Here is a 14,129-nt window from a genome sequence, read left to right on the forward strand (position 1 = left end):
TCTACTTCTTAAGTCGCGTCGCAGTCTGTAACATTTTTCTTTATCATGCCTCCAACCCGACCTCGATTGTTTTTGTATAGTGTGTTTCTGTTGTTCTTTCTTTAATTTACTATGTCTGTCCTCTCTTCCTGAATAGTACACCGGCTATATGTTCCTTGACATGGGCTTTACTTCAAAGGTGTTATTCAGCTATTGGGGGCTTCATGTCGGTCTTGCGTTTTGCTCATGTACGGCCGTTTTACATTGCCTTAAGGCCGGGATACATGGAGCGTTTTCTTCGGCGTTTTTCGCCCAGCAGAAAACGCTGAGGCGGCGCGACGCGTAACTTGCGCCGGTTCGGAATACATGGAGCGAAAAAGCGGTTGGTGCCGCCTCAGTGTGGCCAGACGAGCTAAAAATGCTTTTCTCAACACGAAACGCACAAATAAAGTATAAAGACCATTTTTGTATTTTTGTAACAATTAAACGCAAACAATAATTGCTAACAAATTATCTATAACTCGTTTACTTGCTTTTGAGAATGTCTCAATATGTTTTGTGCCTGTTTAGCGGAGAGTGCGCGTTGGAAAATTCGTGGTATGGCCACGCTGTGCGTGATCGGCAGAAATCGAGGCACAGAAGTGAGCGACGCGTCTGATTCTCTTTCCAGTCGCTGATCCAACGCGGAGCACATCTATCTGCCTTGGCTGATTCGAGCTGTGCTTGCTCGGTGCAAATTTAGACTTCGGGCGCACTGCGAGCAGCATAGGGAAGATTTTTGGATCGAGTACACAGCGCTACCTCGACTGCCTTCATGGGTGCACTTCGTCGTCTGCTGCTTTTAAAGAAAAAGTTATTGCTGATGAAGCTGCTCCAAGAAAAGAAGAAAAGGAAGAGGAGGTTCTGGGTGCATCCAGTATGGGAGGCAAGAAAGCAGGAGGGCGAATTCCACACCGCGGTAAGTACCTTTTGGTTGATTGCGAACGATCGTACGCTCTTCATCCCGTGTAATACCCTGCTACAGTACGAGTGAAATCCTAAAGTAGCACCGCTATTCCTGCTTGCACATTCTATAACCATCAGAGTTTATACCGTTCGGAGAGCACCTTACATCAGACAGGTCTTCCGGCTTATTTTTCGTGATACATTCTGGATGCAAACTAGTGTAAAAAAACGCGAGAATGGCTTTACGTGAGCTGCGGTAATTGCACTCAAAATGAAAAAGTTCGTACAGCGCGTCATCGCAAGCGCTTACATTTCGGTAGGGGTGTCTTCCTACATGCTACTTTTGAAAATCACTGTTGTTGCGCCGTCCGCCTAGTACTCGCACTGACTTCAGCCAGTGGACGCGCTCGACTGCTGACCCGAAAGACGCGGGTTCGATTCCGGCCGCGGCGGTTGAATTTCTGTGCAGGCGAAATTCTAGGGGCCCGTGTACTGTGCGATGTCATGGCACATTTTCTTATATGGTAATTATTTCAGAGATTGCTTCTTTGCTTCTGACCTATGATTAAAGCTTCGAATACGCTTCCCATGGGCCGAGACATGCTGTCGGGAGCTCGGCATTCTCCTGAAAGGCGTTTATTTTGCTATAAACAGCGAGCATGAGCCTCCTGCATACCAATCCCGACACCGCGCGACGCGTGACAGGAATCGTGAAAAAGTTTGATTGGAGACTGGGGGGACTGGCTGTGTACATCTCAAAGAAACGCTGCAAGGTGTAGTGACCACTGCATTGTTCGCTGGTTGTTCCCCGATTGGTTGTTAGCTGCATTTTAAAAAGTGCTGTACCTTGACGTGGATGCAGTGACAGGATAGGAGAGCAATTGTGTCATGGTCATAAATAGCGGTATGCACTTAACAGATTTATGTTTGTTTTGCTGTCATTATTGCAGTACAAAGTCATGAGAAAAGACCCGCCAATGTTTTTCCGGTACTACCGGATGTATCCGGAACAATTTGATGTTCTTCTCAAGATTGTCCGGGAGGACTTGGAGCGCCATCATCTGTGTAGAGAGCCTGTTTCCTCAGAAGAAAGGCTGGCGATCACCCTCAGGTACTGCAACACTTGTGACGATACTAATGTTTTCACACAAGTTATCATCGATTTTTTTTTATTGTATACAGGTACCTCTCCTCAGGGATGGCCATAAAGCAAGTGGCCATGGTGTTTCGGGTAGCACCATCAACATGCAGGCTCGTGATACATGGCACTTGCCGAGCTCTCTGGAAGAATTTGGAGCCGCTCTACATGCCTGTGAGTATTGCTCGCCTCTTATTGGGTAACATGTATGTTTGATACATATTAAAAACCCAAAAGTGCAGTAATATAAACTATATATAAGGGCTGAGGTGAAGTAATATAAAAAGCACAATCAGTTTTGGCATTTCACTAGAATGCAAAACTATTCCTTCACCATGGTGAGCCTTTTTATTTCTGCTTTCTAGGATCCAGGACCTGAGCAGTGGGAGACCACGGCACGGGAGTTCGGCACACGATGGAATTTCCCCAACTGCATTGGCGCAGTTGATGGGAAACATGTGCAAATTACAGCCCCACCACATTCTGGCAGCAGTTTCTACAACTACAAGGTATTGAGCACAGTTTTTCATTAGAATAACTGCTCCAAGCTTCATACATGTACAAAGGTTGCTCATGAATATGTTGTGTTTTTTCTGTTTTAGGGCACATTTTCCATTGTATTAATGGCAGTTGTCGATGCAAGGTATAGATTCCTCGTGGTAGATGTTGGGGCTCCAGGACGCCACAGTGATGGGGGCATCTTTAAGTCGTCGACGTTTGGCAAGAAACTCAGCAGCGGCGTTGCGAACGTGCCGCCTGCAGCACGGCTCCCCAAAAGCCAGAGTTGCGCCACACGTGTTTGTGGGCGACGAAGCTTTCCAGCTGAGGGAAGACTTTCTACGTCCGTACCCTGGAAAAAACGTGCAGCCGACCCAGAGAGTCTTCAACTACAGGCTGAGCAGAGCAAGGTATAAGTTAGGCATGCCTTCCTCTCTTATTAGAAAAGAAAAAAAATTGGTTACTGAAAGAACAGACTACACAAGTGCTCTTTATTTCATACTGCTCCTTGAGAGTGCTATTTATCCTGTTTACTATTTTATGCTGCACATGAAGGGCAAGGAGGAGAAGAAACTTCTAAAACAAAGCACACCAGTATAGATAAACCTCTTTACCAGATCACATATACTGCACCTGGCCTGTACAGTTTGTTTCGTGATATGTAGTACTAATTACTTGTCCAGTGCACATTCCCATATATGATACTTTTACTTGTACAAAATAACCAACGTGTGCCATTTTATTGCAGGGTAACAGAATTATTATGGATTTACAAAGTGTGTTTGTTGCAGGCGCATCGTGGAAAATGCGTTCGGCATTCTGGCACCACGCTGGAGGATCCTATTTGGCCCAATCAACCTCCTGCCATAAAATGCATCATATGCCGTCCTGGCATGTTGTGCTTTGCATAACTTTCTTTCGGCTGCTAAGGACACACCTTACTGCCCACCTGGCTATGCAGATAGCGAGGACAGCTTCGGCAACATTTCCCCAGGCCAGTGGAGGGCTGATGCTGAGTCAGGAGGTCTACTTAACCTGGAGTCTACACAGTCACGGAATTTCAGGGCAGGTGCTGCACAGGCAAGAAACCTGTTTGCACAGTATTTCATGAGTGAAGGGGCTGTGCCATGGCAATGGGCACACTGGACTTCCAGCACCCTAGTGTGTACAGAACTTAAGATGCGCTGTGATTTATACATATAAAGGAAGCCAACAGCCACCGACACCAAGCAGAGCATAGGGAAATGTTTTTCTTTAATTTGTGGTGTAAATCATTCAAGATGTACCTGCATAATATTTTTTTTACCTGAAAGGTAATTGATTACAGATCAGAAAAAAGACCACATGGCACCAATGTGATCCAAACCAGTTTGCAGCATCTGGCTGTTTTTTCTGCAACTTGCTAATGAAATATTGTTCAGTAAAAGAATTATTGCACTAATATTTGCTTTCGCTCAACATGATTTATGCGGTTTAACATCCCAAAGCGACTCAGGCTATGAGGGATGCTATATTGGAGGGCTCTGGATAATTTCGACCACTTCGGGTTCTTTAACGTGCACTGACATTCCACAGTACACGGGTGCCTTGCGTTTCCGCTGTGGCCGGAATCGAACCCGCTTCTTTCGGGTCAGCTGCCGAGCACCAAACCGCTGAGCCACTGCGGAGGCCCTTATTGCTCAACACTACTGATTAAAAACAAAATCCCCAACACTTTTCTTGTGTGTCGGTGACACGTCGCTTCCTTTATATGTATGTCATGGCAAGCCGCTCATTTCCCTTTCCATGTCTCGTCTGTGTAATTCATGTGATTTTTTACAACACGGGAGAGATAGGGTCAACTGTACTGGACTTCTTGTAAGTCGCAACCAAAGATCCCTGTCAGGTGCTTCTTGATTGCTTCGTGGGTGTACCCGTAGTCCAGTGCTTTGTGCCCACTTGGTTCGAAGACCAAGCCTAGCTGGTCCTTGTTCTCGCTGGCAAGCATCTGCTTCCACTGCACTGCACTCAGTTCTACCACAGAGTTCAAAGGCACTTTGGCGCACTACCATGTGGTGTGGTAGAGTGTGGGTTTGCCCCCGCACCATGGGCGTTTGTCCTTGTGTTGGGCACATTTTACTTCGTCTGTTTAGGCACAGGTACGCATCGGCTCGGAGTGTTTTTTTTTTGTGAGGTTCCAGATACCTTTCCTGGTCCTTTTGTAATAATCCAGAATGTCTGTTGTCTATTTTGCCGGCATTGGGTTCAGGTTGCCCTTCGGGTCTTTCAGATGTTGCGGCTTGCTGCGTATCCTCATGCAGTGTCATAAGCCCTTTGGTTGCCTCTGACCTCTGCATGTCCTGGCATCCATACCAGCACATGGCTGGTTTTAAATTTTGATTCTCTGATTTCTGTATTTCTTCCCGCTTGACTGCCTACCCTACCATTGAGGTAGTTCAGCATGCTTGCTTGGAGTCCGTTAGTACCATCAGGAGTGTCCCTTCTGATGCCGTCAACTATGGCCATTGCGAGGCAACTTCCTTTGCTTTGGTTATGCTGGCTCCCTTGATGGTTGCACTTGGCACTTGCATTTGGTATTTCACTACTGCTGCAACTGCTTAGGCCCCTTTTGTGTACTCGCTGCATCCATGTGTGCGGTGCCTTTGCTTTTCCCATGCAACCTCTGTAGTTCCTCTGCTCGTGCCGTTCTCCTCTCTTTATGGAGCTTCGGGTCTATGTGCTTGGGCGCAGTCATGACCTTGAGCAGACACGTGTGTTCATCTTTCAGGTTCCTCATATAGTATTCGCCTTCTCCTGTCCCCATCCCAAGTTTGGTTAGGAGAGCCCTTCCTGTACTCGTCTGCATCACCCGTTGCCTCTGCACTGCTAATAGTGTTTTTGTAACTACTTAAAAGTGTTGTGCACATCCAGGGCCATTCATTTATCATTGGGGGTGTTTTGTGGTATTTTGAGCACATTTTTGTCCACATTGTGTGTTACGGTCTCTTCCTGCTTTACCTTGGTCTTTCGAGTTCCTGATACAGCAGGCTGTATTGCACCCTGCTGACTACTAGGCTATCCACAAGACTTAGCATGTCTTTTTCCTTCAGGCTGCACTTCCTGTTCGCTGACTCTGTTTATCATTCTCGCGACTTGTTCTGTGGTTGCCTTGAGTGCTGCGATGCTTCGACTGCGGTGCATTTCTTTAACATAACAAGGGTTTTAATTCATACTAGCTACATTGCTGCATCGACCAGCGTCTGGCTGTGCACACCACAGTCCGGGTCTTTAGGGAGCATCTCTGTGTCTGTGATTTGGTGTTCACAAGTATAAAAAGCATTTTCCCACCAAATGGTGCGGCATAATCTAGGTGCACACTCCCAGCATTCACTTGGCTCAGGCCATGACACTGGTTCTGTCTTAACATTGGAGAGTTGTGCAAACACTGTTCGCATTGTGAAGTGCACTTTTTTCTTTCAGCTACTCTTCCTAGCCATCAAACCATACGCCTTGCCATTCCTTTCATGACGACAGGGATGAGCGGGGCTTAAAAGTGGCTGCTTAGAGTTACCATGAGTTCTTTAAACTTATTCTCCTTTGCCTTCACGGGTGCTAGCAAACTGCAAAGCATTGCGCACGTGCTTGTGCCGCAGTTGACAAAAATATCCACTCTTTTTTTCGGCACCCTCAATGCCGTTTGCATTGAAGAGCGCGTTTGCAGATTATCAATCGAGCTTAGAAAAAGATAGCTGGTGTACTGTAGCAGACAGGAAAAACAAAGATGTGAATTGCAATTGCGCTTTACTACCTTTCATCCTGTCTACCTGTGACTCATAGCATTTAGCAACAAGACAGTGCTATGTATTTGCTGCTATTGTGTGTCATGAAATGTCTATTTTGTGATGAATATAAGAGTTAGCCTCCATAGCATACTTTAGACATGCCCACTGTCTGTGGGCCACTGTCTGCTCATGCAAGGAAGCTTGGTTCCTGTCGTTTCTGCGCAGTGCATTGACCGTGCTTTAGCTGCTGGTTCTCCTTGCACCTTTTTGGCAGGGGTTTATTTTGCCCCCAACACTGTGTATTCAATTCGACAGGGTGCTGCTGGAAATGTACATTTATTCTGCATCATCAAATGTATATTTGGTTACAAAAGCAAGCAGCTCGAGTTCCATAGTCTTCCTAAGATTTTTTGGGCACGCTCGTAGCTTATGTGCTACTAATTGGCCATACACTGAGGCCTGATCTTTATCATCTGCAATGAGGGCATCCACCCTGTCCATAACCCCTCCCACCGCGACCTCTGGGCCTCCTTCCTTCCTTCTTTTCTGCGGTGGTTTCACAGCATGAGGGGCTGCCGCGGTGGTTGACGTCTGCAGGACGCCATTTGAAGTGGTCTGCACTTGGCAGCTGTTTACTGGATGGGCATCCTCTTGTGGGGGCTCTACCAGTGTGTCTAGAGAAAAATATAAGCAAAGCTGAGGCAGTGTGAACTTTTTTACATTATGGTATAAATGCAGTTCAGGAGACCAATATGGCTCTCCGAAAACTTGCTGTGCAATGTTTCTTCATAATGCATGCATGTATTTCAGAATTGAGGCCACACTGCTGTGGCTAACACAGAGTTCAGAAGTCAGTACTGCAGTACTTTGCACTTTTGTAATGGTTGTTGCTGGTACTTATGAAAAGCAGAACTACATTTTGCATATGTGTGAGGCTTTACTGTTGGCTAATTCTAGTGTTGGCCGATAGTACACACTTTTGCAACTGGAATGCACTCTTACCTTCACCTTCTGTGTCGCTATAAATTAAATTAAGACGCTGATGCATAAGCTATGCGCATAACGCCATATAAGTATGATTTTAATTTCATCAGTGAACCAATATTCGCTTTCTTATAATACTATCCAGCTCTCTTCCTCAGCTGAGGATGATAGCTTCACGTAGATGTGGTCGCTTCATATACAGCTGCTCGCACGTGCGTGCAGAAGCACCAATCTCTCCATAAGTGCCTAACACTGCCCTGTCTTCAAAGAGGTCGAGATAACAGTAAAGGACACCGCAAATGCCTTGAACTCCGTCAGCAGCGCTCTCCTCGTGTTATCTCTCCTACATCTCCTACTACCATGATCCTCCTATCATGATCACTGAAGTGTTCAACGTGCACAGGGGAGCACCGTTCTAAAGTTGACTGACACAAGCCGTGCTAAAGTTAAATAACACGAGCCATTGAAGGCGACTGCGTACCTCTCGCAAACCAACGACCTTATGGAACACCTTAACAAACCACTGCCACTGTCATGTACTGCCACGCGTGTGTATGGCACGCTAGCCCGGTAAACACCACCAGCCGAAATTTGGCGAGCATCCATTGAAACAGCACTGGTTATTGGCTTCACCTGTTTCTCCTCAATGTTGCCTGGCGTAAGATCTGACGGAAGAGCTGTCAGCACAGCAAGCAATTGTGAACAGCATATCCGCTTCTCTTTAGATGCTTCTTGGTGTTGCCGCCAAACAGGAGCGCCACAGGTCTCTAACCTGCCTCTATAAAAACACGGGCGCCTTCTCTCCTGTATGAACAGCAGCCGCTCCAGAGCAGTCTGACCTAAGCTGGCGTGGTATACGCCGCTGATGCTCTCCACAGTACAGGTGCTGTCGGAAGTTAATTGGTGACGCGACAACGTGGAAAACCCTTTCGCGGCACTTTCTAAATCCGCCTCGCACCTCTGATTAGCTCAGTAGCCAGCAAGCTGCACGCGCCATCAGCAGACCCTTATTTTGTGCGTCGGTCGATGTGTTTTAAGAGCGGTTCGCCCCAACAAAAGCGAGACGGCTGCTTGTCCTCGCGGCCTTCGCCACTCAACACACGCCGCTATGAACGGCCTGTGTTGAGTGTTCAGCGTAGTCAGGCTGCTGCCATGAGTCGCATGACGCGGGGGGCTGTTTTATACCTTGTCTTCAACTCTAAAGGCTTCGTATGGGCTCCTCCGTGAGCAGAAACCGCGCTCACAAACGGCATCATTCATTTGATGGGCACATAAACAACGTAGGAACGCGCTATTAGCGTCTTTAATCTGTCTGTTGCAGCGTTTTGTTTATGAGATCGATTATTTCCTCAAATTTTTCGGCATGGCCAGTTAAATTTTCTCAGCACACGAACTGAAAAGAAAGTAGTTTTGAGAGAGCGGAAGCCCCTGTTCCTATTGTGGTTGCCCTTTTGCCATTATAATGCACATAACACCACTGAACTGTTACATTCGAGAGCACTAAAATTGCAGAGTAGGTAAATTTTATTTACTTTCGTTTCTTGTAACTATTTTTGTCTATAAATTCGCTACATTAGTTCAAAGAACCCTCTACCCTCCATTTCAAACAAATGTATTTTTCTCTCAGCGCCAATAATAGTCTTTACTCCGAGATTATGAAGTTAGTGAGCTAGCCCCCCTGTGGCAACTACCAAGCGGTGTCATGTCGTAAAACGTCCTTTTCATTACAGGAGATATAACACTCTCATAGCTCACACAAAAACAGCGCAAACTACACAAAGGACGCAGAAAGGGAAGACGAGGCACAGGCGCCTGTGTCTCGTCTCCCCTTTCTGCGTCCTCTGTGTAGTTTGCGCTGTTTTCGTGTGATGGAAAACCAACTAGCTCGTGATGTGTTCTTCAATCTCATAGCTCCTTCTCGCGTTCTTTGTGCAATCGTCGAATGAAGGATTCCCTTCATGAGCGCGGTTTTTGAGAGTGGAGAAGCCGAAACGGAGCCTTCGACTTGAGATAATGAAATAAAAAGCGCCCGGTGAAAAACAGTTACTCATGGCAGTCATATGACTCAACTAAACAATACAAGCAGACCGTTGAAGCGGTGTGCGCTCATTGGCGGAAGGCCGCAGGTGCCAGCTGCCGACCTGCTTCAAACGGCACGAACCGCTCTTCAAACGCTTTGCAGCTAGCGCCAAGGAAATCCCTGAAGCTGCAATTTTGAAGCAACAAGCAACTCAGCCACCGAAAGAGATTACCGGGGGGGGGGGGACAAGATAAGGACTTGCTGATAGCGCGCGCCGCTTCATGGTGGCCCAGCTAACCAGTTACACAAGCCGGCGTTATAAACGGCTGCAACATGGTTTGCCACACTGTCGGGCCTTCCATTAACCGCTGGAAGTACCTTTACATAAATGCCAAGCACAAGATTCGGGACATCGTTCTGACCTGCCCCGCCTCCGCCTACAACATAGGGCAGTAGGAAGCGACATAGATGATGCCTGTTACGCTCAATATCTGGAGCAGGCAAGAGGCATTCCGGTCTACCTGAAGCGAGCGGCTTGCTCAAAAAAACACTGTTGAAATACCACTTGACCTCCACGCGGCGAGCATCATGTGATGAAGGAATGATAGGCTGTCTTTAAAATGAATATGTCCCCTTGTTTCTAGCTTGTCAGCAAGAGAAGCGGTGGCGGAACGCGACCGCGTGAGCGGCGCTTCAGCGGCGGGTACGGGCAGGAGGGTCATGTCACGAACTGCGGTGCGCTGATGTCAACGGCCCAAGGCGCGTCTATAAATTACTGGGCGGTGGTGGAGAATGAGAATGAGATGTGGGGGTCGCGCTGCGCGTTAAGCCTAGCCCTGTCGCTCATGGGAGAGGACACAAGTCCTCTACATGCTGTTTTTGTAGCGATGCCTACATTACGCCAAGTTTTCGCCTCTTCGCCGTCGCTGCACTTTGAGCCACGGCCGCCCTGTAACGTCACACCACGGCCCTCGATTCTCCGGAAACTCGGCTCGTCGCGGTCGCCGCGCGGCCACCGCTCCTGCCGCTGGCCTGGAAATTTTTAAAGTAACGACAACCTTTGCAGAGCGCCGCCTCTCCCTCTCCTGCGCCCGTCTCCTCTTCCCATTGGTCGATGGTTTCGCGCGCAAAACTCCTTTAAACTCGCGCTTCTCGAGGCCGCAGACGGCATATTGTCCGCTCCAACCGCGCACCGTAGGTTCCCCAGGCGTCGTTGCGGACACTGCGTTTTTGCTTGCTGTGAAAAACAGCAGCTTTTGTTTTGCTCAGAACGTGTGTCAGTCACCTAACTTCAAGCCGTCTATCTGTGCGGCATGACGAGCTGCTGCGCCTTCGGGTGCAAGAACCGTCACGACGGCGGAAAGCGGTTCTTCGCGATCCAATCATCGAAAACCAACGCGGGCCGGAGGAAAGCTTGGTTACACAGAATTGGCCGGGCCAATTTTAACGCAACGCCATCGACCAGACTTTGCGAGGTCAGTGACGTGCTTTCAATGGCTGCTGAGTATACCTTTTTTTTTTTTCAAGCTACGCCGTGCAGTGGTTTGTTCGCGGTCGAGCGTATGGCCGCAGTAAGCTCTACATAACGGCGCTTGCGTTGAGCGCATCGTGATTGCACGCACGCAAACGTGTAAGTGACGCGAGGCACACGTCTAACTGTAGAGTGACGTTGCTTAAATTTGAGCGCATGCCGCAGTTAGACAGACATGCGTACTATAAGCGCAGATCAAACTGCGCTCTGACATGAAGTGCACGCGTTGCATTCTGCAGTCGCGCGCGTTCGTGCGTGTATAATATATATATATATATATATATATATATATATATATATATATATATATATATATACCAGGTATCCCCAGCTAAATGCAACCAAGCTTTTCCACCACGCGCGCGTTCGTGCGTGTATAATATATATATATATATATATATATATGAAAGAAGCCAACAGCCACAGAAACCAAGGGGCACAGGGGATTTTTAATTTATTTATTTATTTTGTGTTGTTGATCAATTTAGAATATTACTGAATATGTTATCGCTTAAAGCTAATTGATTAGAAAAGCAGAAGAAAAAACAACCACTGCCGCCGGTGGGATCGGAACCCACGACCTCCGAATTACGCGTCCGGTGCTCTACCTCTGAGCTACGGCGACGGCTGTCAAATCTTCTGCTTTCGGGGGTATTTATGTTTACAAGTAACCTAACCTTGAGAGTGTTCATCAGCGCCACCCACGTTCATAAGCGGCGGACGTAGAACGTCCTGAGTTACCACAGGTGTGACGTAGAACGTCATCGAACGGAGAGGGTGGAAGCTGCGTGAGAACCCTCTTATGCTTCCTATGGCGTCAAGGCTGCCAGAACCGAGGCCCTCGCTAAGCAACTAAGCAAACAAGGGAAGGAGAACGAGGGGCTCGTTATAAATATGAAAGAAGCCAACAGCCACAGAAACCAAGGGGCACAGGGGATTTTTAATTTATTTATTTATTTTGTGTTGTTGATCAATTTAGAATATTACTGAATATGTTATCGCTTAAAGCTAATTGATTAGAAAAGCAGAAGAAAAAACAACCACTGCCGCCGGTGGGATCCGAACCCACGACCTCCGAATTACGCGTCCGGTGCTCTACCTCTGAGCTACGGCGACGGCTGTCAAATCTTCTGCTTTCGGGGGTATTTATGTTTACAAGTAACCTAACCTTGAGAGTGTTCATCAGCGCCACCCACGTTCATAAGCGGCGGACGTAGAACGTCCTGAGTTACCACAGGTGTGACGTAGAACGTCATCGAACGGAGAGGGTGGAAGCTGCGTGAGAACCCTCTTATGCTTCCTATGGCGTCAAGGCTGCCAGAACCGAGGCCCTCGCTAAGCAACTAAGCAAACAAGGGAAGGAGAACGAGGGGCTCGTTATAAATATGAAAGAAGCCAACAGCCACAGAAACCAAGGGGCACAGGGGATTTTTAATTTATTTATTTATTTTGTGTTGTTGATCAATTTAGAATATTACTGAATATGTTATCGCTTAAAGCTAATTGATTAGAAAAGCAGAAGAAAAAACAACCACTGCCGCCGGTGGGATCCGAACCCACGACCTCCGAATTACGCGTCCGGTGCTCTACCTCTGAGCTACGGCGACGGCTGTCAAATCTTCTGCTTTCGGGGGTATTTATGTTTACAAGTAACCTAACCTTGAGAGTGTTCATCAGCGCCACCCACGTTCATAAGCGGCGGACGTAGAACGTCCTGAGTTACCACAGGTGTGACGTAGAACGTCATCGAACGGAGAGGGTGGAAGCTGCGTGAGAACCCTCTTATGCTTCCTATGGCGTCAAGGCTGCCAGAACCGAGGCCCTCGCTAAGCAACTAAGCAAACAATGGAAGGAGAACGAGGGGCTCGTTATAAATATGAAAGAAGCCAACAGCCACAGAAACCAAGGGGCACAGGGGATTTTTAATTTATTTATTTATTTTGTGTTGTTGATCAATTTAGAATATTACTGAATATGTTATCGCTTAAAGCTAATTGATTAGAAAAGCAGAAGAAAAAACAACCACTGCCGCCGGTGGGATCCGAACCCACGACCTCCGAATTACGCGTCCGGTGCTCTACCTCTGAGCTACGGCGACGGCTGTCAAATCTTCTGCTTTCGGGGGTATTTATGTTTACAAGTAACCTAACCTTGAGAGTGTTCAGCAGCGCCACCACGTTCATAAGCGGCGGACGTAGAACGTCCTGAGTTACCACAGGTGTGACGTAGAACGTCATCGAACGGAGAGGGTGGAAGCTGCGTGAGAACCCTCTTATGCTTCCTATGGCGTCAAGGCTGCCAGAACCGAGGCCCTCGCTAAGCAACTAAGCAAACAAGGGAAGGAGAACGAGGGGCTCGTTATAAATATGAAAGAAGCCAACAGCCACAGAAACCAAGGGGCACAGGGGATTTTTAATTTATTTATTTATTTTGTGTTGTTGATCAATTTAGAATATTACTGAATATGTTATCGCTTAAAGCTAATTGATTAGAAAAGCAGAAGAAAAAACAACCACTGCCGCCGGTGGGATCCGAACCCACGACCTCCGAATTACGCGTCCGGTGCTCTACCTCTGAGCTACGGCGACGGCTGTCAAATCTTCTGCTTTCGGGGGTATTTATGTTTACAAGTAACCTAACCTTGAGAGTGTTCATCAGCGCCACCCACGTTCATAAGCGGCGGACGTAGAACGTCCTGAGTTACCACAGGTGTGACGTAGAACGTCATCGAACGGAGAGGGTGGAAGCTGCGTGAGAACCCTCTTATGCTTCCTATGGCGTCAAGGCTGCCAGAACCGAGGCCCTCGCTAAGCAACTAAGCAAACAAGGGAAGGAGAACGAGGGGCTCGTTATAAATATGAAAGAAGCCAACAGCCACAGAAACCAAGGGGCACAGGGGATTTTTAATTAATTTATTTATTTTGTGTTGTTGATCAATTTAGAATATTACTGAATATGTTATCGCTTAAAGCTAATTGATTAGAAAAGCAGAAGAAAAAACAACCACTGCCGCCGGTGGGATCCGAACCCACGACCTCCGAATTACGCGTCCGGTGCTCTACCTCTGAGCTACGGCGACGGCTGTCAAATCTTCTGCTTTCGGGGGTATTTATGTTTACAAGTAACCTAACCTTGAGAGTGTTCATCAGCGCCACCCACGTTCATAAGCGGCGGACGTAGAACGTCCTGAGTTACCACAGGTGTGACGTAGAACGTCATCGAACGGAGAGGGTGGAAGCTGCGTGAGAACCCTCTTATGCTTCCTATGGCGTC

General features: G+C 47.5%; 1 protein-coding gene and 1 pseudogene across 1 annotated transcript; both read left to right on the forward strand.

The window, feature by feature from the left end:
- The first annotated feature begins 647 nt into the window (after positions 1-647).
- Positions 648-2,595, forward strand: LOC149353973 (uncharacterized). Its single transcript, XM_089575897.1, has 4 exons — positions 648-937; positions 1,875-2,035; positions 2,107-2,236; positions 2,428-2,595. The coding sequence occupies exons 1-4, from the start codon at positions 794-796 to the stop codon at positions 2,593-2,595; spliced, it is 603 nt and encodes a 200-aa protein (XP_089432023.1). The 5' UTR covers positions 648-793.
- A 90-nt stretch (positions 2,596-2,685) lies between these two features.
- LOC149353974 (uncharacterized) overlaps positions 2,686-14,129 on the forward strand; it is a 107,116-nt pseudogene continuing 95,672 nt past the window's right edge.

This window comes from Amblyomma mixtum, chromosome 3 (genome assembly GCF_055824585.1).
Source record: "Amblyomma mixtum isolate Tamu chromosome 3, ASM5582458v1, whole genome shotgun sequence".
Taxonomy (NCBI): Eukaryota; Metazoa; Arthropoda; class Arachnida; order Ixodida; family Ixodidae; genus Amblyomma; species Amblyomma mixtum.

Bases quoted from the DNA above. Each gene is read 5' to 3' on its own strand.
- LOC149353973 (XM_089575897.1), top strand. From the start codon at position 794: ATGGGTGCACTTCGTCGTCTGCTGCTTTTAAAGAAAAAGTTATTGCTG. The intron at 2,036-2,106 runs GTACTGCAACAC...TATTGTATACAG, and splicing joins AGGCTGGCGATCACCCTCAG to GTACCTCTCCTCAGGGATGG. The intron at 2,237-2,427 runs GTGAGTATTGCT...TCTGCTTTCTAG, and splicing joins TGGAGCCGCTCTACATGCCT to GATCCAGGACCTGAGCAGTG.